This window comes from Coregonus clupeaformis, chromosome 10, assembly GCF_020615455.1.
Source record: "Coregonus clupeaformis isolate EN_2021a chromosome 10, ASM2061545v1, whole genome shotgun sequence".
In the NCBI taxonomy this organism is placed as follows: domain Eukaryota; kingdom Metazoa; phylum Chordata; class Actinopteri; order Salmoniformes; family Salmonidae; genus Coregonus; species Coregonus clupeaformis.
This window is the reverse complement of record NC_059201.1, coordinates 8,997,942-9,020,877: the sequence shown is the minus strand read 5'-3', so window position 1 is coordinate 9,020,877 and position 22,936 is coordinate 8,997,942. Positions and strand designations below refer to the sequence as shown.

Below are 22,936 nucleotides of genomic sequence, written 5' to 3'. Positions count from 1 at the left end.
TGGTTGGAGTCATTGCAGCTAAAGGTGGCACAACCAGTTATTGAGTGTAAGGGGGCAATTACTTTTTCACACAGGGGAATTGGGTGTTGCATAACTTTGTTTATGAAATAAATGAAATAAATATGTAATTGTTGTGTTATTTGTCCACTTATGTTCCCTTTATCTAATATTAGGTTTTGGTTGAAGATCTGATAACATTCAGTATCACAAATATGCAAAAGTAGAGAAAATTAGAAAGGGGGCAAATACTTTTTCATAGCACTGTATTTTACAGGCAACAGCTACAAAATGGACAAGCTGATAAAATAAAAGCATTCAATGGTTTCTTTTTTGTTTGACATTATTAGCATACATAACCTGGATCTACAACAGTGTAGCCGACTATGTGCACACAATATTAACACCCAGTAGAATTCACTCAAAATATACACTAACTCACTGGAACAGTTCACACGTTGTGTTCTCTGAGACCTCACACAGGACAATGCAAAAAGCTTGAACATCCAGACATCAGGAGGTTGGACATTGACAGAATGACAGAACAGTACTTCATAAAATGTAGCTGCCTCCCTGACACAGAATATTGATGACAATAGTTATTCAGAAAGTCGGTCCAGCTGAAACCTGCTCTTTTCCAACAGGGAATAATTCTAGCAGAGCAACACTTTGCTGATGGGCCAAATAAAGGACAACAACATACAGGTTGTTAAAGTAAAATATGCAGCTGTGGTAGGAATAGGTTGCTTGGGCTTGTCTGTACAAAGATGCACATTTGAGGCATTTAGTGAGTAATGAAATGTATGATGCATAGGCGCAAGTCCCAAAAACAGTTATGTAAAACTCAAGGCCTGGAGTTAAGATTACTGACCTAAATACAGATTTACAAGCAGGCGATGGATGACTACAGTAGCTCTGTACACACAATTAACCCTTAAACTGAGGTTACAAGATATTGGATAAATAACGTTAAAAACAGCACACAAAGGAGTTTGTATTTACAGCAATGCTCTTCACCCATCACATTCCTGCGTCAAAGTGGAAGAGTTTACATGAACATGGAATGCTAGCAGTGTTAGAGGATGCTAAAAATTGGGAATGTCTCAGAGTAGTGCCAAATGCTGAGCCACGTTGTGCTTGGAGAGGCGTGCAGTGAGAGGCCAGTTATTCAGGTTACAGAGATGCCAGAGAAGACAGAGGTGGTCTGGTCTAACTGCCTCTGTCCAGGGGAAGGGGAAATCCCTGTGATAATTTGAGTGTTGTGATATCACACCCGCACCACTAAATTGACCCCTGGACTCAGAACGTTTGTGTAAAAAAAAAAGGCTCCCCCTGTCCACCGTCCCAGATGTGATGTCCCCTCATTGTTCAGGCATTGTGATTATAAAGAGCTGGTGAGTCTGTATTAAGCCTGCAGGGTGGGAGAAGCTACTGGCTCTTTTTATATCACCTCCCTGTTGTTCCGAATTGCACAGCAGAGGACCATACTGAAGATCATACCAATGACCTGAGAAGAGAACAAAAAAACATCTGTATTAGTAGGCTATAAGCTTGTAATACAGATTTATTGTAACATATTGTAAATAATTATATAACGAGTTACCATATGTAACATAATGTAATTTGTGCCCGAGTGTCAGTAAGATTCTTACCATTACTCCTGCAACACCAATCCCCACATATCCGATAATGTAGAGCTTTTCATTGAAAAAGTCCATTATTGCATTCCGACAGTCCTGGAAACAGACATAGCATATAGGTTAATGTCACAATACCTTTATTCACTTTTTCTTAATAAGAGAACATTGAGGGTATATTCATTAGCCTATATAGAGCATACATTATCTCTTAAACCCATGCTCTAAGCACAGCTATAGGTACTACTGTACTATAACTAGCCTATAAAACAATGCATAGTCACTTTAATAACTCTACCTACATGTACATTTACATATTACCTCGACTAACCGGTTCCCCCGCACATTGACTCGGTACCGGTACCCCCTGTATATAGCCTCGCTATTGTTATTTTTACTGCTGCTCTTTAATTATTTGTTACTTTTATTTTGTATTGTATTTTTTTGTGTGATTTTCTTTGGTATTCTTTCTTAAAACTGCATTGTTGGTTAAGGGCTTGTAAGTAAGCATTTCACTGTTGTATTCGGCGCATGTGACAAATACAATTTGATTTTATTTGAGATATTAATAATGTAATGTGAAATTAGGTCAAATAGACAACAGCAGGCCTACAGTAATAGCTAGTAGACCTATGGTAAAACAATGTTGTTTTCAATGGTGTTATACTGCTCCCTAGAGGAATGTATGATACTGCAGCTTAAGAGCACAAAGAAGGGTTGTTTGTACCTTGCGGTCTTCATCAGCGTCAAGACACTGAGACGGGTTACTCACGGAGTCCACACAGCAATTCAGCTACAAATGGAAATAAAACAGAATATAACAAATAAATATAGCATATCAAAACATAGAAAGGGACAACATTGACAATGTGACATGATCAAGTACATAATGAGAGCATAAAGAAACATTTAGTTTAACTCACAACATCGTGGTAAATGGCCGCTATAGCAGTGCGGTTGGAATTCTCAGAACCTTCTGAAATAGATTCACTGTAGAACTTTTGAACATCTTCAATGATCTAAAACATAGATCAAGGATGAATTAAAATTAGTCCGAGATTGCAGTATTAATAAGTTGTCTTTCATTCAAGTTTAATATCAGAACATTGATTGGAGTGGATATACCTTGTCTTTGCTTATGAATCCAAACACACCTGCAGCAACCTCTGCACCAACGATTACAAGAAGGCAGGCAAAGAACTGCAAAACAGAGAGGGCAGTGGCATATTTAACCAATAAGGCCTGAGGGAATGTGGTATATGGCCAATATACCACAGATAAGGGCTGTTCTTAAGCCAACGCAACGCGGAGTTCCTGGATACAGCCCTTAGCCGTGGTATATTGGCCATATACCACAAATCCCCGAGGTGCCTTATTGCTAATATAAACTGGTTACCAACATAACTAAAGCAGTAGAAAGAAATATTGTCATACCCGTGGTATACGGTCTGACATACCACGACTGTCAGCCAATCAGCATTCAGGGCTTGAACCACCCAGTTCATATTAATGCATAGCCTACCATACAGTATCCTGTACATATGGCCAGGAGTTTTCCCAGATCAGGACATATGGTCAGTAAAAACTCAGGGCCTGCTAACAGTATACTCATAAGAGAAGCCCACTGGGCACATACTGGTTGAATCAATGTTGTTTCCACGTAATTTAAATGAAATGACGTTGAACCAACGTGGAATAGATGTTGAATTGACGTCTGTGCCCAGTGGGAGGCTTGTGTTGAGTCAAGATGGTTGGGTAGAGCTTAGTTAAAATTCCATTCCACTGAACAGAGACAACCTGAGGCTAGGTGCCTAAGGTAAAACTCCCACCAATTACCCACCGACGCAAGGAGACACTGTGACTCCTTCACAGCTCCACAGCAACCAAAGAATCCCACCAGCGTCATGCCCCCACCTGCACCAATCAGTATGTACACGGCTGGGGAGAGATAGAGACAGAGACAGAGAGTGAGCGGAGGGGGGAGGGGACTGGGGAAGGGGACTGGGGGAGTTCAGTGAATCAACAGATGGTGGCAGCATTAAGCAAGATTGTTGCACATGGACCAAACCATGCAGCAACACACTAGATAACTGCAAACTGAAGTGTAGTAATTTCCCATATGTAAGACAGCTAACATGTTGACATTCTGAAGTGTCAGATGTGGAAAATACAGGAGCTGAAAGGAGATGCAAAATCCTGACAGTGGTGAAAAGTGTCATTAAAACAAGGTACTTTCCCACTTCAAAGTGCTCATTGCACATTATTCAAAGTGCCTCTTGGTTGATTTGAATATATTTTGCATACCTTGAATATCCTGGTGTTGCTAAGGTAATCCAATGCTCCACTTTGCTGAATTTGCAGCAGTACATTTCTCTATAATGTCTCTCATCAACACAACACTCATATTCAGAGGCCTGTGGATGTCCTCGTTAGCTGCTCTGATGACGTGGATGTCCATTAAGGCAGCCCCCCGCACCTCTCTGATTCAGAGGGGTTGGATTAAATGCGGAAGAAACATTTCAGTTGAATGCATTCAGTTGTTCGACTGACTAGGTATTCCCCTTTCAATGCCTGAGCAACACACCCCTCTCAACACAAGGAGCAGGAAAGATCATCACCACCCCTCACTACCAGCCCTGTAATGTCCCCCCCAACACCAGCCCTGTGATGTCCCCCCCACCACCAGCCCTGTGTGTCCCCCCCTCACCACCAGCCCTGTGATGTCCCCCCCTCACCACCAGCCCTGTGCTGTCCCCCCCCCTCACCACCAGCCCTGTGATGTCCCCCCTCACCACCAGCCCTGTGATGTCCACCCCCCACCACCAGCCCTGTGATGTCCCCCCACTCACTACCAGCCCTGTGATGTCCCCCCCACCACCAGCCCTGTGATGTCCACCCTCCACCACCAGCCCTGTGATGTCCCCCCCCTCACTACCAGCCCTGTGATGTCCCCCCCACCACCAGACCTGTGATGCCCCCCCCACCACCAGCCCTGTGATGCCCCCCTCCCCCTCACTACCAGCCCTGTGATGTCTCCCCCACTCACTACTAGCCCTGTGATGTCCCCCCACCACCAGCCCTGTGATGTCCCCCCTCACTACCAGCCCTGTGATGCCCCCCTCTCACTACCAGCCCTGTGATGTCCCCCCTCACCACCAGCCCTGTGATGTCCCCCCCACCACCAGCCCTGTGATGTCCCCCCTCACCACCAGCCCTGTGATGTCCACCCCCCACCACCAGCCCTGTGATGCCCCCCCCTTACTACCAGCCCTGTGATGCCCCCCCCTTACTACCAGCCCTGTGATGTCCCCCCTCTCACTACCAGCCCTGTGATGTCCCCCCCCTCACTACCATCCCTGTGATGCCCCCCCCTCTCACTACCAGCCCTGTGATGTCCCCCCCTCACCACCAGCCCTGTGATGTCCCCCCCACCACCAGCCCTGTGATGTCCCCCCCACTACCAGCCCTGTGATGTCCCCCCCACCACCAGCCCTGTGATGTCCCCCCACTACCAGCCCTGTGATGTCCCCCCCCACCACCAGCCCTGTGATGTCCCCCCCACTACCAGCCCTGTGATGTCCACCCCCCACCACCAGCCCAGTGATGTCCCCCCACTCACTACCAGCCCTGTGATGTCCCCCCCACCACCAGCCCTGTGATGTCCCCCCCACCACCAGCCATGTGATGTCCCCCCCTCACTACCAGCCCTGTGATGTCCCCCCCCCCTCACTACCAGCCCTGTGATGTCCCCCCCACCACTAGCCCTGTGATGTCCCCCCCCTCACTACCAGCCCTGTGATGTCCCCCCCCTCACTACCAGCCCTGTGATGTCCCCTCCCCTCACTACCAGCCCTGTGATGTCCCCCCTCCCACCACCAGCCCTGTGATGTCCCCCTCACTACCAGCCCTGTGATGTCCCCCCCCTCACTACCAGCCCTGTGATGTCCCCCCCCACTACCAGCCCTGTGATGTCCCCCCCACCACCAGCCCTGTGATGTCCCCCCCTCACTACCAGCCCTGTGATGCCCCCCCCTCACCACCAGCCCTGTGATGTCCCCCACTACCAGCCCTGTGAAGTCCCCCCCACTACCAGCCCCTGTGATGTCCCCCCTCTCACTACCAGCCCTGTGATGTCCCCCTCACTACCAGCCCTGTGATGTCCCCCCTCACTACCAGCCCTGTGATGTCCCCCCCCTCACCACCAGCCCCCTGTGATGTCCACCCCCCTCACCACCAGCCCTGTGATGTCCCCCCCCCACCACCAGCCCTGTGATGTCCACCCCCCCCACTACCAGCCCTGTGAAGTCCCCCCCACTACCAGCCCTGTGATGTCCCCCTCTCACTACCAGCCCTGTGATGTCCCCCCCTCACTACCAGCCCTGTGATGTCTACCCCCCTCACTACCAGCCCTGTGATGTCCCCCCCTCACCACCAGCCCTGTGATGTCCCCCCCCCTCACTACCAGCCCTGTGATGTCCCCCCCTCACCACCAGCCCTGTGATGTCCACCCCCCTCACTACCAGCCCTGTGATGTCCCCCTCACCACCAGCCCTGTGATGTCCCCCCTCACCACCAGCCCTGTGATGTCCCCCCCTCCCTCACTACCAGCCCTGTGATAGGGTAGTAATGGTACACCTGGGCGGTCCCCATGCTCCGTGTTCAGGGCTTAATCAACGACACAGGCAGGAACTGCTATGGCTGCCTAATTAAACCACATGGGGGCCCGTGGCGCGCCAAGGTGTTTTCGTTGCTTAAGAACAATAGGCAGGAGGTGAAGCGAAGTGGTCCGCTGTGGCTGCGCTGTGGCTGGGGGAGGAAACGGGGAACAAGAGGGCAGGGTGGGCTCAAAGCTGATCTCCTGCTTAGCAATGGAAAACACCATGAGACAAGACAGGTACCTTGCTTTACACAAACAAAGCTAGCGACGTTGATAAGAGAGACCTTTCCAACACATGTACAGCACTCATCCTTATCAATATCTGCCATATCTAAGCATTTGCACTTCTGTGCTGGCCCAGCATTGGTGGAGGTTATCAATGGGAAATGCAAATCTTTGAGCATTCAGTGTGCAAATCTACTGTGGCTGCTCCCCATAGGCTTGTCTCAGCTTAGACAGACACAGAGGTGACAGAATGGAAAGTGAATCATCCGTAGAGAATGCTGCCACCTTGCCCCTATATGGTATCTCTGTCTGTTCAGTCTGGTCATGTCTCGTCGGTACAGCTGCAATAAGGTGTGGTTCTTATGCAGCCCAAGGTAATATGCATCTTGTGTTGCCAAGGCAATATGATAAAGCATGATCAATCGTAGTGCTATGTTTTTGCAATGTCTCCTCATTAAATGTGAAATTAAATGGATAAGAACACAAGGTTATGCATGTATTGTTGGCTACAGCCAATCCACTCTTAAGAAGCCCTGTGTAGCTCAGTTGGTAGAGCATGGTGCTTGCAACGCCAAGGTTGTGGGTTCGTTTCCCACGGGGGGCCAGTATGAAAATGTATGCACTCACTAACTGTAAGTCACTCTGGATAAGAGCGTCTGCTAAATGACTAAAATGTAAATGTAAGAAAAAATAAAAAAAAGGTCCTATCTAGAACCTAAAAGGGTTATTCGGCTGTCCCCATAAGATATCCCTTTTTGGTTCCAGGTAGAACCTTTTTGGGTTCCATGTAGAACCCTTTCTACATGGAAGCCAAAAGGGTGCTCCTATGGGGATAGCCAAAGAACCCTTTTGGAATCCTTTTTTTCTAAAATATATTACCAAACTTAGAAGTCACTATGTTGGGTAGGCAGCTCTCTTTGTACCACATGGTTTGGATGCCCAGGCAAGCGCTGGTATGACATTTGCATTGAAAGCCAAAATGAACTTGATTGTGTTATTATAACCAGCTACATTGCATACATCATCCCAAGGCTTGGGCATCTAGCCAGATCTCCTTGAACAACATTTAACTAGGATTGAATCAAGAAGCTGGCACCAGATGTCGATATCACAATGTGCAATGAATGACGCAATGTTTGATGATATCATGATTTTCTGGCTGATGGGAGTGGCGGTCACTAGGAGACCGTAGCCTCAGAGCACCCTGACGGCAGCAGCCAACTGGGTGAAGGCATGGTGAAGAGCTGATAAAGTGAAGTCACCATTTTAGGTCACGCTCTAAATGGGAGTAAGAAGAATAGGCTGCATTCTACTAATATCCATGGTGGAGACCCATTGAGAGAGAGGCTATTGTATGGAACACTGAAGTGTACTTAATACTGAACGTTGAGAGGTCCCTTGAAACACAAGACAGAGTATTTGAATACATATACAATGTTTAATATTGATTGTGACATGACACATTGTGTGAATGTTATTTAAAAGTGTAGTTTTCATTTAATTGGACGCTCAGGAAAATGCCCTCCATGCACTTTCTCTTCAAAGAGCTCTTGTGGGAAATATGTTTGTTGTTGCAAGAATAAACCTATGATTATGTCCTACAGAGTGGGGGAAGAGAGGGAGGGAGGGGGGGAAGAGAGGGAGGGAGGAAGAGAGGTAGGGAGGGAGGAAGAGAGGGAGGGAGGAAGAGAGGGAGGGTGGAGAGAGGGAGGGGGGGTGAGAGGGAGGGGGGAAGGGGGGGATAGAGGGAGGGGGAAGAGAGGGAGGGGGAGAGAGGGAGGGAAGGGGGGGAAGAGAGGAAGGGAGGGGGAGAGAGAGGGGGGAGGGGGGAAGAGAGGGAGGGGGAGAGAGGGAGGGAGGGAGGGGGGAAGAGAGGGAGGGAGGGGGAGAGAGGGGAGAAGAGAGGGAGAGTGGGAGAGAGGGAGGGAAGGGGGAGAGGGAGGGGGAGAGAGGGAGGGAGGAGGAAGAGCAGGAGGGGGGAGAGAGGGAGGATGGAGAGAGGGAGGGGGGAAGAGAGGGAGGGAGGGAGGGAGGGGGGAAGAGAAGGAGGGGGGGAGAGAGGGAGGGAGTGCTGACTCTCTAATAGAATAATCCATCAAAAATGTACGGTTCCTGTCATAGCTGAGTGACATAGACTGACCAGGTGAATCCAGGTGAAAGCTATGATCCCTTACTGATGTCACTTGTTAAATCCACTTCAATCAGTGTAGATGAAGGGGAGGAGACAGGTTAAAGAAGGATTTTGAAGCCCTGAGACAATTGAGACATGGATTGTGTATGTGTCCCATTCAGAGGGTGAATGGGCAACACAAAAGATTTAAGTGCCTTTGAACGGGGTATGGTAGTAGGTGCCAGGCATACTGATTTGAGTGTGTCAAGAATCACAACGCTGCTGGGTTTCACACTCAACAGTTTCCCATGTGTATCAAGAATGGTCCACCACCCAAAGGACATCCAGCCAACTTGACACAACTGTGGGAAGCATTGGAGTCAACATGGGCCAGCATCCCTGTGGAATGCTTTCGACACATTGTAGAGTCCATGCCCTGTCGAATTGAGGCTGTTCTGAGGGCAAAAGGGGGTGCAACTTAATATCAGGAAGGTGTTCCTAATGTTTTGTACACTCAGTGTATGTTCATATGAGATAAGAACAAGAACAGATTGATGGGAAATGCTTCAACAACACAAAGATAGCCACCCATTAAATACTGTACTTCTAACGTATTCCTACCCTAGTGAACATTGTAGGTAGCTGGGCTGTGTTCTGTACAAGGAAATGTGAGGAAATGTTTTGAAACAGAGGAGATGTTAGCATTTCGCTATGGTTACGTTGTGCCATACTAAACACAAGACTGGTAACTAATTCCAATAGAACAGTGGGGAGGGTGTTCAGCTGGTCTGGGCTCCTGGTCTCACTGTGGACTGGACTCACCTATGAAGAAGGTCTCAGGGGCTTCCTCTCCAGTCAGGAGCTGGACTGTCTCTGGGTCAAACCTCAGCCATAATCCCACCGCCAACACCAACGAGCCACACAGCTGGGGAGCAGAAAAGCATAAACACACACCAATATTCACTGCATAACATTTAGTGGAAATAAATAAATACATGTATTCATTAATCCCCAACATACACCAATATTCACTGCATAACATTTAGTGGAAATAAATAAATAAATACATGTATTCATTAATCCCCAACATACACCAATATTCACTGCATAACATTTAGTGGAAATAAATAAATACATGTATTCATTAATCCCCAACATACACCAATATTCACTGCATAACATTTAGTGGAAATAAATAAATAAATACATGTATTCATTAATTATTTTATTTTATTTTTTATTTTTTCATTTAGCAGACGCTCTTATCCAGAGCGACTTACAGTTAGTGAATACAGATTTTTTTTTATACTGGCCCCCCGTGGGAAATGAACCCACAACCCTGGCGTTGCAAACGCCATGCTCTATCAACTGAGCTACATCCCTGCCGGCCATTCCCTCCCCTACCCTGGACGACGCTGGGCCAATTGTGCGCCGCCCATGAGTCTCCCGGTCGCGGCCGGCGGCGACAGAGCCTGGATTCGAACCAGGATCTCTAGTGGCACAGTTAGCACTGCGATGCAGTGCCTTAGACCACTGCGCCACTCAGGAGTATTCAGGAGTATTAATCCCCAACATACACCAATATTCACTGTATAACATTTAGTGGAAATAAATAAATACATGTATTCATTAATCACCAACATACACCAATATTCACTGTATAACATTTAGTGGAAATAAATAAATACATGTATTCATTAATCACCAACATACACCAATATTCACTGCATAACATTTAGTGGAAATAAATAAATACATGTATTCATTAATCAACAACATACACCAATATTCACTGCATAACATTTAGTGGAAATAAATAAATACATGTATTCATTAATCAACAATATACAACAGATATTCACTGTATAACAATGCAACACATTGGCAATCAATTAACCCATTCAGCACAATATTGTATACATGAACCTTAACCCTTATTAAAACATGATGTTGCATACTATAGATGAGATACAGACTGATTGGTGTCTATTTATAATAGCAATGTCTAGAGTTGACCTTGAGAACAGATCAGGACACTGCACAGCATTGATCCCCATGAGAGCTTTACCAGAATAACAGATTGATTGAAACCCACTAATACAAGGTGGTACTCCATCCATGTGGTGCCTGGCCTTACATAGAGGCTGAGCAGCTACTCTTGGGCAGACTCTTCAATAAAATGTTTTACTCTGAAAACAACAACTGTCAAAAATAGCTGTTTTCATTAAAAGGAACATCCAGTATGAAAATAATTGACTTCACAACTAACCATAGCCCTTGTGTCCTCTGTGTCCTATTAAAAACCTATACACCATAAACAGTTGTTTTCAACCATTACTGCACATAGTAGAAATCTAATGGTATTATGTTGTAATAAAAAAGTAATAAATGCTAACTAGTCTGCCTTTAACGTCTGGGGCCTTTGGCCTTCAGAGCACCATGTAGAGGGGCAGCCAGAGTAGACACTGCCCCAAGACTCTGACCTAAGATCAGTGTTGCATTTTAACGCCATAATGGTGATGGAGAAGCAGAGGGATAGGCAGAGGGTAAACTGATCCTAAATCTGTGCCTACAGCTACCACTACCACCCTGCCCTCATTGGTTTTCTCCTCACCACTACCACCCTGCCCTCATTGGCTTTCTCCTCACCACTACCACCCTGCCCTCATTGACTCAGCTCACAAGGCTGCTGCTTTTTGTCTCTTAACTGAGCACAAAGGGCTGCTGTCTGACAAAGTGACACCACTCTGGGGACGACCAATTGTCTTACCGAGGACAGAGAGCTGTTGGGAACAGAGATACTCAAATAGCCATTATATTACATATACCATCAAGAACAATGTATTTGTATTTCAGTTTCAGAAATGTGACACGTTGGTCAAAAAATCTAATTGTAGAAAACAATATGAAAACAGGTAAAAAAAAAAACTTTTGATAAGTACACATATCTTAGCAATTGTTAGATAACATCTGACAGCCTTGTTCCCTTATTCTTTGTGTAAAAGGCCTAAATGTGTGCTGAGTCTGCTGACATGTATAGAAGCAAATTTACCTGGAAACCCGACAGAAATTACCGTTTGAATCAGGCAAGTTTCCTCTCACGACCTCTACAAGCCAAAATGTTGAATACAATTATATTTTAACATACTTTACAGGTTGTCCGTACAGTTGGTAGGAATATGAGACAATATATCCAACGTTTTTTAAAGCGCTGGCAATGCGTTCAGATTTCTATCACCTTCAGCATGCGCAGAACCATGTTAACACGTTCATGAGCTCGGCAAGTATGCATGAGTCTTGTTCATGTATTTTGATCTTGTGCGCACACTTCAGGTGATAGAAATCTGAACACACTACCAGCGCTTTGAAAAGTTTATGTAATTATACTTTCCTGTGGATATAGTTTCACATTCCCACCGCCAAAAGGACCAACTGCACGGACAACCGGTAAAGTATGTTAAAATATCATTTTATTCAACATTCTGGCTTGCAGAGGTCGTGAGAGGAAACTTGCCTGATTCAAACTGTAATTTCTTCCCTAGAATTCAATGCAATTCAACGTCAGGTTTACAGGCAATAAACAAATATAACCTTGATATTCCGAGAATGAGCAGTGCCTGTGCCCATCCGTTTTAAAATAACAACAAACTACTTTAAGATGTGGCCAAAACAGATCCCACCCACCCCCCCCTCGAGACAAAACTCAACACATCTCTCCCCCCCCCAAAAAAAGTCACATCACTCACATCACAATGCCAAATTGTTCGTGGGAGGGGGATCGGAAATGTGGTGCCATAGAATGAGGAATTCGAATACTAGAATGAACATGAACCTTCTTATGATGGCCTAAATGTCAGACATTTTGGTCAGGGAGTTGGTCAACCATGGTTTGCCAGTTCTGTGATAAGATAGTGTAAAATAATGCATTTTAAGAATGTATCTGCACTGTATGTTTGATAGCTTGCTAGCCATCTTTAGAGGAATAATTCCATAAATGTTTCAAATTCACTGCTAATAGTCTGAGTCGATATTCGCCCACACCCACAAATTGAGGGAAACAAACATTCTTTCACATTGACCCCCAGTGTAAAAGAGCCAACTTCGTAGTCGATTTTTTGTTATACAGAAATAACAAAAAGTGCCGAAAAGCTGCCGTTCAACCAGGTCAAAAATCCCGACCTACGGCTTGCAATGCGCCCACGTAGGGAAATGGAGCCTGCGAGAAGAGCCCTGTGGCATCAGGCTATTCGTCGTCAGAGAGTGGGAAATGTGAGGACCTGGTGTCCAATTAGGCTACACGTAGCTATGTGTGTGGAAAACATTTAGTCAAAGGTAAGACATTTAACTTGTTTAGTATAGTTTGTTTGTAACTCCACTCACTACTTGTAGCTGTATAGTGAGTTTGTTTGTGTTGTTGGTCTTGGCTAGCTTAATGTTCTGGTTGGTAGCTAGCTAGCACTCACTCACTCACATGGCTGCTAGCACCGTCATGAAAAGGGGCATGAGGGAAGCCCTACAATATTACGTTTAAGTAGTGAGAACGCCCGAGAGCAGGCAATGTTGAAAAGTGATCTTTAGACATGTTGTACTTTTCTTAAATGTAGTTTTGGTAATTAACTAAAACAAGCAGACAACAAGAAAACTGTGTTTGAAAAAGGTAATGTTTTTGCTGTGAGCAAATGGGGTAACCTAGGTAACCACTGGTTGTTTCCCCATAGGCGGGCAGGGCTGCGACGTTCTAATACCGACTGGGACTATATGCCAACATTCCATTCAAACAATGCAGTCCATCCACAGCCATACACTGGCTGAAATCAGTTGATGATAGGACTTAGACAAGTTGTAAATGCAACAAGTACTGATATTGTATTACATAATAGTACTCACAGCTTTCCAATTAAACAAAACATGGAGACATTTATGGTCTGCTTACATATTTTTGGCTATTTATCGGAAAATGTGTATAAAACCTGTAGAAACTATATTTTAATTAATATTTTAGGTTGACAATAATTCTATTACACAATGTCTGATATATCACATGCCTCACTTTTATTTTCCTGCATAAGAATAATCAAGATTATGCCTCTACTGCCATTCATTCCAATTAGACAGGTTTGGATTTCTCCCTGACCAATATGGCTGCCATTTTCACCCCATTCTGGAACTGTGAGGTTTCAAGACAAAGCCCATCTAGTTATTTAATAGGATCTCTATGATCATAGATAGCTATGTTGGAAATGTAGCAACAAACTGCAGTTCTGCAACAAATTCATAGGCCTATGCTATGTTTGACTCACACCAGGGAATAACAGTGTCTACAGCAACATACTTTTTGCATACATATAATAGTTGTTAACATAGTAAACAATTTCATTAATATTTAAATAACATTTCCCTTAGAGGTTAATTCACACATTTTGTTGACATTAAACATGAACTTCAGATGGTGCAATGTGCCACACCATGGTTAAAGAAGGATGCCATAGAGAGAGGGTATGTGTGTGTGCATGTGTGTGCGTGCGTGCGTGTGTGTGTGAGAGAATCCTATCTCAGCCGTCAGAATAAGACTACTATTGGTAACAACATACGTGCAAAAAAAAGAAACGTGTTATGTTGATAACACTGATAAAAATCTGAGAACATTGCTGAGATAGACCTAAAACGAAATTAAGTTTCCCTGCAGACCGACATAACAATATAAATTAATCGGCTACGACCAGCGTGCGAGATTCACTTGCTGCAAAATGCATCCGCAATTTATAAGGAGTCACTATACATCACGATCAATTATGCACACATGCAACCATGTTTATGATTTAATAACTGTATATTAACTGATCGATAGTAGGACCAACACTTACCCAGAATATGAAGTTGAAAACAAAAAGGATATATTTCACGCATTTCATCCCACCTTGCACTTTACTCATGATGCCAGAGGTTCTTTAAATCCGGTTACGCCTAATAAAATATCAAGAAGACAGTGAGATTTTGTTCAAAATGTGGGTTGGAAATAACTGGACATCAATCATACAATCCGCGCTGCAATCTCAAAATGACAACATTGGAGGAGCTTTACGCTAGTTTTCGGACCGCCCATTTTCTGTCATTGACTCATGAGTGTAGAGATCAATCAGACAGCCCATAGCTGGGTTAGCTGACAACGTCACGAAAACGATACGGACGCTTCAATGGGGAAAAAGTCTCTGAGTTGTGATTCTGGATGGCCAGATAGCTAGCTACCAACAATGACACGAAACTGCCATGTGGGGAATCGTAAGTGACTCGTCTCAGTTAGTTTCATATTTGTTCTTGATACAATGTCTTGTTTTGAGGTGTTTTGACTGATTTCATAGCAATGCTAATATGGCTACAATTCTGTAGTTAGCTACCAACAACTGTAAGCAGTATTTGAGCGTCAACAAGTGCTCATTGTGTAAATGTATGTATGTTTTCAATAAACATTGGAGAAAAAATATAGTTTATATTTTGTCAACAATCTAAGCCGGTTTTGTTGCTAAACAACCAACCCCTCTTTACACCACAGTGGACGTGTCATAATACCCATAAAACCTAGTGGTCAAACACGGAAATGGTTCCAATAATTTTTTCACCATTTATTTTTTCCATTAGGGATTTTAGAACCACTTCAAACAAGGCGTTTGTTTCATGTAGACTTTCCCCTGGCGTGACGTTTTGATAACTATGTAAATCTCTCTCGGACCTGGTGACTTTTATCAATATATTTGGCTCCATTTACGCTCAGATTCGAAAATACAAATTAGCATAAACGTAGACACGCAAGATCCCTGCATGCTCCTGCATGTCATATCTAGCTGACACCTTTGTTGTTATCTAGCTAGCTACTAGCTACCTTAACCAAAACGAAAGATATTGAACATTTTCATTTACTGTTCCATATTTTTTAACTAATACTTGTTGACTTATTTATGCTTTTGGTCTTGTGTCTTGTACTATCATAGTAGCAGTCAGATATTGACAATGTGCCATTAATACTAGGCTAGCTTTTGCAAAGAAGCTACCTACCTAGATGATATTTAGTGACATGCCCTTATTTTACTAGATCCTCTTCTCCTTCAGCCGGTGGAGGACTATATTTAATCCCTTAGAATTTCGGCCAACTATATGAACGAGGTGAAATCTATTTCAATTCATGGTGTCAGAATGCGCTGTATTAAAGCAATTCAGAACTAACTTGTTGACATGTTCTGTTGCAGATTCAAAGCCAGATAAACTCATTGCAAAATGTATCCATAATCATGAATGAATAAGCATATTTATTTGACAAGAATGGATTTGAGCCAATGACTTGTGTTGTGACAAGGTAGGGGGGGGTATACAGAAGATAGCCCTATTTGGTAAAAGACCAAGTCCATATTATGTCAAGAACAGCTCAAATAAGCAAAGAGAAATGTCAGTTCATCATTACTTTAAGACATGTAGGTCAGTCAATCTGGAAAATGTCAAGAACTTTGGAAGTTTCTTCAAGTGCAGTTGCAAAAACCATCAAGCGCTATGATGAAACTGGCTCTCATGAGGACCGCCACAGGAATGGAAGACCCAGAGTTACTTCTGCTGCAGAGGATAAGTTCATTAGAGTTACCAGCTTCAGAAATTGCAGCCCAAATAAATGCTTCAGAGTTCAAGTAACAGACACATCTCAACATCAACTGTTCAGAGGAGACTGTGTGAATCAGGCCTTCATGGTCGAATTGCTTTAAAGAAACCACTACTAAAGGACACCAATAATAAGAAGAGACTTGCTTGGGCCAAGAAACACGAGCAATGGACATTAGGCCGGTGGAAATGTGTCCTTTGGTCTGGAGTCCAAATTTGAGATTTTTGGTTCCAACCGGCGTGTCTTTCTGAGATGCGGTGTGGGTGAACGGATGATCTCCGCATGTGTATTTTCCACCGTAAAGCATGGAGGAGAAGGTGTTATGGTGTGGGGGTGCTTTGCTGGTGACACTGTCTGTGATTTATTTAGAATTCAAGGCACCAGCATGGCTACCACAGCATTCTGCAGCGATACGCCTTCCCATCTGGTTTGGGCTTAGTGGGACTATCATTTCTTTTTCAACTGTACAATGACCCAACACACCTCCAGGCTGTGTAAGGGTTATTTTACCAAGAAGGAGAGTGATGGAGTGCTGCATCAGATGACCCAGCCTCCACAATCTCCCGACCTCAGCTAAATTGAGATGTTTTCGGATGAGTCGGACCGCAGAGTGAAGGAAAAGCAGCCAACAAGTGCTCAGCATATGTGGGAACTCCTTCAAGACTGTTGGAAAAGCATTCCAGGTGAAGCTGGTTGAGAGAATGCCAAAAGTGTGCAAAGCTGTCATCAAGGCTGGCTATTTGAAGGATCTCAAATATAAAATATATTTTGATTTGTTTAACACTTTTTTGGTTGCTACATGATTCCATATGTGTTATTTCATAGTTATGTCTTCACTTTTATTCTACACTGTAGAAAATAGTAAAAATAAAGAAAAACCCTTGAATGAGTAGGTGTGTCCAAACATTTGACTGGTACTGTGTGTGTGTGTGTTTTATTTATATATATATATATATATATATATATATATATATATATATATATCTGTTTATTATGGAAATAGTCCTGTGGGATCTTTGTTATGCCTAAAACATCGTCATGACCTCCTCTTCACAGTGGAATCCTGAGTGACTTTCAAGGCATGTTGCTCAACAATCAATAATTTAATGAAAAAAAAAGTTCTGATACATCAGACAGTATTATATTGGTGGTATTGAATTTCCAGCAAATATCTGATTTGAAAAATACAGTATGCTAGCACATGATTCAGGGACAATAGGTGAAAATGCCATATCATTGTTTCATTCAGCCGAATGAAAGGAATAGTATTATGATATTTTTTTACAGTTAGCTTTGGTTTAATTTTTGTTGTTAGAATAGCAATGACCTTTAAACTCGTATTCCTCTTGTCCATTGGCAGGGAAGGAGGTAGGGCATTAGTTGTGGCAGCGAAGGTCAGAGCTATCTCTTCTCATTTTGTTTTGACTCAATTGGCTGAGAGATAAACAGCGACCTCTGCTGGCTCTCTGTCAGAATGGCTGCTCTACACAAATACAGCCTGTGGATCAAACAACTTAAACATTTTATTTCTCTCTGGTTAAGGACATGACAAATAACTGAAGCATTTATATTCGGTCATCAGCCTACATCAGCGTAAAATCACTGTTTTACTAAATGTTTTAGAATTTGTTTTTGTTTTGTTTTCCAACTAGAAATAGTAAATGGTTATCAAGTGTAACTAGCTGGCAAAGAAATCATGGTGTAGAGATTGTTGGTTTAACATTACTACTCTGAGAGGAGTTTGTAGTTGTCTTTACATGTCCTTTCTCCATGACCAGAATGGTACTGCTGTCTAAGTATAGCCACTGTACCCCAAACTGACTATGTTTTCTCCTGTCCACTACCACCCTGCCCTCTTTGGTTTTCTCCTGTGTACTACCACCCCGCCCTCTTTGGCTTTCTCCTGTCCACTACCACGCTGCCCTCTTTGGCTCGTCTCACAACGCCACTGCTTTTTGTCTCTTAACTGAGCACAAAGGGCTGCTGTCTGACAAAGTGACACCACTCTGGGGATGACCAATTGTCTTAGAGGGCTGAGAGAGAGAGTTCTAGACTGTACACTCGGGAACAGAGCTAAAGTACTGTAATAGCCATCATATTATGTCATCAAGAACAATGTATTTCAGTTTCAGAAAGGTGACACATTAGTAAAAAATGGATAGAAAACAATATGAATACAGGTTAAACATTCTTTTTTTATATGAACACATTTCTTAGCAATGTGACAACAATTGGTAGTAGACCACTGACAGCCTTGTTCCCTTATTATTTGGGTAAAAGGCCTACATTTGTGCTGAGTCTGCCGACATGTCTATAAGCAAATGTAACCTTGATATTCGAGAATGAGCAGTGCCTGTGCCCATCCGTTCTAAAATAACAACAAACAGCTTTAAGATGTGGCCCGAAACAGATTTTTTTCCCCCAGACAAAACTCAAGACACATTCCTGGAAAAAAAAGAAAGTCACATCACATCACAATGCCAGATTGTTGGAGGGAAGGGGATCGGAAATGTAGTGGGACATCGTAGCTACACTACATGGCCAATAGTATGTGGACACCTGTTAGTCGAACATCTCATTCCAAAATCAATCAATCAATCAATCAATTTTATTTTATATAGCCCTTCTTACATCAGCTAATATCTCGAAGTGCTGTACAGAAACCCAGCCTAAAACCCCAAACAGCTAGTAATGCAGGTGTAGAAGCACGGTGGCTAGGAAAAACTCCCTAGAAAGGCGAAAACCTAGGAAGAAACCTAGAGAGGAACCAGGCTATGAGGGGTGGCCAGTCCTCTTCTGGCTGTGCCGGGTGAAGATTATAACAGAACCATGCCAAGATGTTCAAAAATGTTCATAAGTGACAAGCATGGTCAAATAATAATCAGGAATAAATCTCAGTTGGCTTTTCATAGCCGATCATTAAGAGTTGAAAACAGCAGGTCTGGGACAGGTAGGGGTTCCATAACCGCAGGCAGAACAGTTGAAACTGGAATAGCAGCAAGGCCAGGCGGACTGGGGACAGCAAGGAGTCACCACGGCCGGTAGTCCCGACGTATGGTCCTAGGGTGCTCAGGTCTCTCAGTTGGCTTTTCATAGCCGATCATTAAGAGTTGAAAACAGCAGGTCTGGGACAGGTAGGGGTTTCGTGAATCGCAGGCAGAACAGTTGAAACTGGAATAGCAGCAAGGCCAGGCGGACTGGGGACAGCAAGGTGTCATCATGCCCGGTAGTCCTGACGTATGGTCCTAGGGCTCAGGTTCTCAGAGAGAAAGAGAGAACGAGAGAATTGAGAGAGAGCATACTTAAATTCACACAGGACACTGGATAAGACAGGAGAAGTACTCCAGGTATAACCAACTAACCCCAGCCCCCGACACATAAACTACTGCAGCATAAATACTGGAGGCTGAGACAGGAGCGGTCCGGAGACACTGTGGCCCCATCCGAAGAAACCCCGGACAGGGCCAAACAGGAAGGATATAACCCCACCCACTCTGCCAAAGCACAGCCCCCGCACCACTAGAGGGATATCCTCAACCACCAACTTACAATCCTGAGACAAGGCCGAGTATAGCCCACAGAGGTCTCCACCACAGCACAAACCAAGGGGGGGCGCCAACCAAGGGAAATGTTATTTAAATAGGTTATTTATGAAATTGTTTACTATGTTAACAGCTATTTTATGTATGCAAATAATATTTAGTTGTTGACACAGTTGAAAATCATGGGCATTAATATGGAGTTGGTCCCCCCCTTTGCTGCTATAACAGCCTCTTCAGGGAATGCTTTCCACTAGATGTTGGAACATTGTTAGGCAGAAATCTGACGAACTGACTTGTTGGAAAGTTGGCATCCTATGACGGTGCCATGTTGAAAGTCACTGAGCTCTTCAGTAAAGCCATTCTACTGACAATGTTTGTCTATGGAGATTGCATGGCTGTGTGCTTGATTTTTGACACTTGTCAGCAACGGATGTGGCTGAAATAGCCGAATCCACTGATTTGAAGGGGTGTCCACATACCTTTGTGAATATATAGTGTATTTTGGAAATGTAGCAACAAAATGCAGTTCTTCAACAAGTTCAGTAGACCTATCTATGCTATGTTTGAATCACACCAGGGAATAACTGTGTCAACAACTAAATATTATTTGCATACATAAAATAGCTGTTAACATAGTAAACAATTTCATAAATAACCTATTTAAATAACATTTCCCTTGGAGGTTGATTCACACTTTCTGTTGACATTAAACATGAAGTTCAGATGGTACAATGTGCCACACCATGGTTAAAGAAGGGAGAGAGCTCTCTCCCTATCTCAGCCATCCATGCAAAAAGGAAATGAGTTATGTTGATAATCCTACTGGTAAAATCAGAGAACATTGCAGAGACCTAAGAGGAAATGAACTTTCCCTCGGACCGACAGAAGAATAGAAAATTAATCGGCTATCGGCGTGAGATGCACTTGCTGCAAGACGCGTCTGCAATTTAAAATCAGTCACCTATAAACTGTATATTAATAATCAATTATGCACACATGCAACTATGTTTATGATTTAATAACTGTATGTTAACTGATCGATAGTAGGACCGACAGTAACCCAGAATATGACGTTGAAAATGAAAAGGATATATTTCACGCATTTCATCCCACCTTGGACTTTACTCATGATGCCAGAGGTTCTTTAAATCCATCTAGGTTATGCCTAATAAAATATAAAGAAGACAGTGAGACTGTTCAAAATGTGGGTTGGAAATATCTGGACATCAACCATACAACCCATGCTGCAATCTCAAAATGACAACATTGGATTGGAGGAGCTTGGAGTAGCCTTACCAGCGTTGTCGGACCGCCCATTTCAGTCATTGGTTTTAATCAGATAGCCTATAGCCTATAGCCTATGGCAAAAACACTGTACCTAATGAAGTTGCAGTACAGTAGCCAATATCAATATTTTGGCATTTTAAACTTACTCTGTTTTGTTTGCATTTGTTTCTTGTAACAAGCCTATATTTTAGCCTAGGCTGAAACACTTTTATTGAAGGTCTGCTTATTTATTAGGCACAGCATTTTATAAGTGTGTTAAACCACAAGTGCAATATTAACTGTATTAAGGTTTATTATAAGCTATTTATATTCTTCAGATAAAGTAATGTGTCATTAAAGACATAATAGCATGTAGAAAAACATGCTAACATAGAAGTGGGTGGGTTGAATTCATGCTCAAAATCAGATGGCGTTCTACAGTATATATTTTATATTATATTTTCCTTTACTGAAACTTGAGTGCAAAAGTTTTCCCTCAATAACAACTATTATTTCTACCCAACCCTTTGTTGAAGTGGATAAACGCGTCTGCTAAAGGGCATATATTATATTATTATAATTATGCCAAAACAAAGCAAGCCTAAGTCATTTACACCAATAACATGGCTTCAAATGATATATTCATTTCTAAATTATAAAAAAATATATAAAAAAATAAGCACAGTGTCCAATGGTCTTTAATTTAGAATCATAATCTGTTTATTATGGAAATAGTCCTGTGGGATCTTCGTTATGCCCCAAACACCATCATGACCACGCCTTGTAAATCACTCAGGATTCCACTGTGACGTTGCTCATGTCAATAATTTCATGAAAAAAGGTTGTACACAAGTTTGTTGATCATTTTCTGATACATCAGACAGCATTATATTGGTGGTATTGAATTTCCACCAAATATCTGATTTTAAAATACAGTAGCCTATGGTAGCACAGGATGTGGAGAAAATAGGTGAAAATGCCATATCATTGTTGCTTTTCATTGTTAGAATAGCATAGGACCTTTACACTCGTATTCCTCTTGTCCATTGGCAGGGAAGGAGGTAGGGCATTAGTTGTGGCAGCGAAGGTCACAGCGATCTGTTCTCATTTTGTTTTGACTCAATTGGCTGTGTATTTAGTGGTTAAGAGCGTTGTGCCAGTAACCGAAAGGTTGCTGGTTCTAATCCCCGAGCCGACTAGGTGAAAAATCTGTCGACGTGCCCTTGAGCAAGGCACTTAACCCTAATTGCTCCTGTAAGTCGCTCTGGATAAGAGCGTCTGCTAAATTACCTATTCATTTATTTATTTTATTATTATTTGCTGAGAGGTAAACAGTGACCTCTGCTGGCTCTGTCAGAATGGCTGCTCTATCGATCTACTGCCTGTGGATCAAACATCTTTATTAATAACATTTTATTTCTCTCTGAAGGACATGATAAATAACTGAATCAGCGTAAAATCACTGTTTTACTAGTTGTTTTTACCTCTCCTTTCTCCGTGACCAGAATCTATGACAGTAGGAATGCGATTGGCGATGGTCAGTGTAGTGAAGTCTTTGAGCTGTAGGGAGATTGTGGATCATCATAAAGAACACTAGAGGGCAGTATTGATCTGTTTACTCTCCACTATTGAACTTTTGGCTCTTCTTCAATGTTAAAACATTCCTTAAAAGATCAGCCTTCCAAATATCACAATGAAATAAAAATGTGTTCAAGTGCATTCTTTAGTAGCATGTCACTCAGGTTAGGTAAACAAAAACACCGCCTCTATTTTCTCTGGAACTTACAGAACAAGTGCTCTCTGAAAATGACCCAGAAACAGTTGTGGGACTGAAAGTATTCTGTATAATGTTACTGTGAC

The 22,936-nt window shown here is 43.1% G+C and overlaps 1 protein-coding gene across 1 annotated transcript; it reads right to left on the bottom strand.

The window, feature by feature from the left end:
* Window positions 1–246: 246 nt before the first annotated feature.
* Window positions 247–15,051, bottom strand: LOC121575823 (CD9 antigen). Its single transcript, XM_041889114.2, has 8 exons — window positions 14,491–15,051; window positions 9,449–9,551; window positions 3,475–3,572; window positions 2,760–2,834; window positions 2,558–2,653; window positions 2,362–2,427; window positions 1,650–1,733; window positions 247–1,504 (listed from the first exon to the last, which is right to left on the bottom strand). Exons 1-8 carry the CDS (start codon window positions 14,557–14,559, stop codon window positions 1,439–1,441), a joined length of 657 nt encoding a protein of 218 aa, XP_041745048.1. The 5' UTR covers window positions 14,560–15,051; the 3' UTR covers window positions 247–1,438.
* Between the last annotated feature and the right edge of the window lie 7,885 nt (window positions 15,052–22,936).

Coding starts and splice junctions, on each gene's coding strand:
- LOC121575823 (XM_041889114.2), bottom strand. CDS start 14,559: ATGAGTAAAGTGCAAGGTGGGATGAAATGCGTGAAATATATCCTTTTT. Junction 9,552..14,490: donor TTTTCAACTTCATATTCTGG/GTAAGTGTTGGT, acceptor TCTGCTCCCCAG/CTGTGTGGCTCGTTGGTGTT. Junction 2,835..3,474: donor CACAGTGTCTCCTTGCGTCG/GTGGGTAATTGG, acceptor TCTGTTTTGCAG/TTCTTTGCCTGCCTTCTTGT.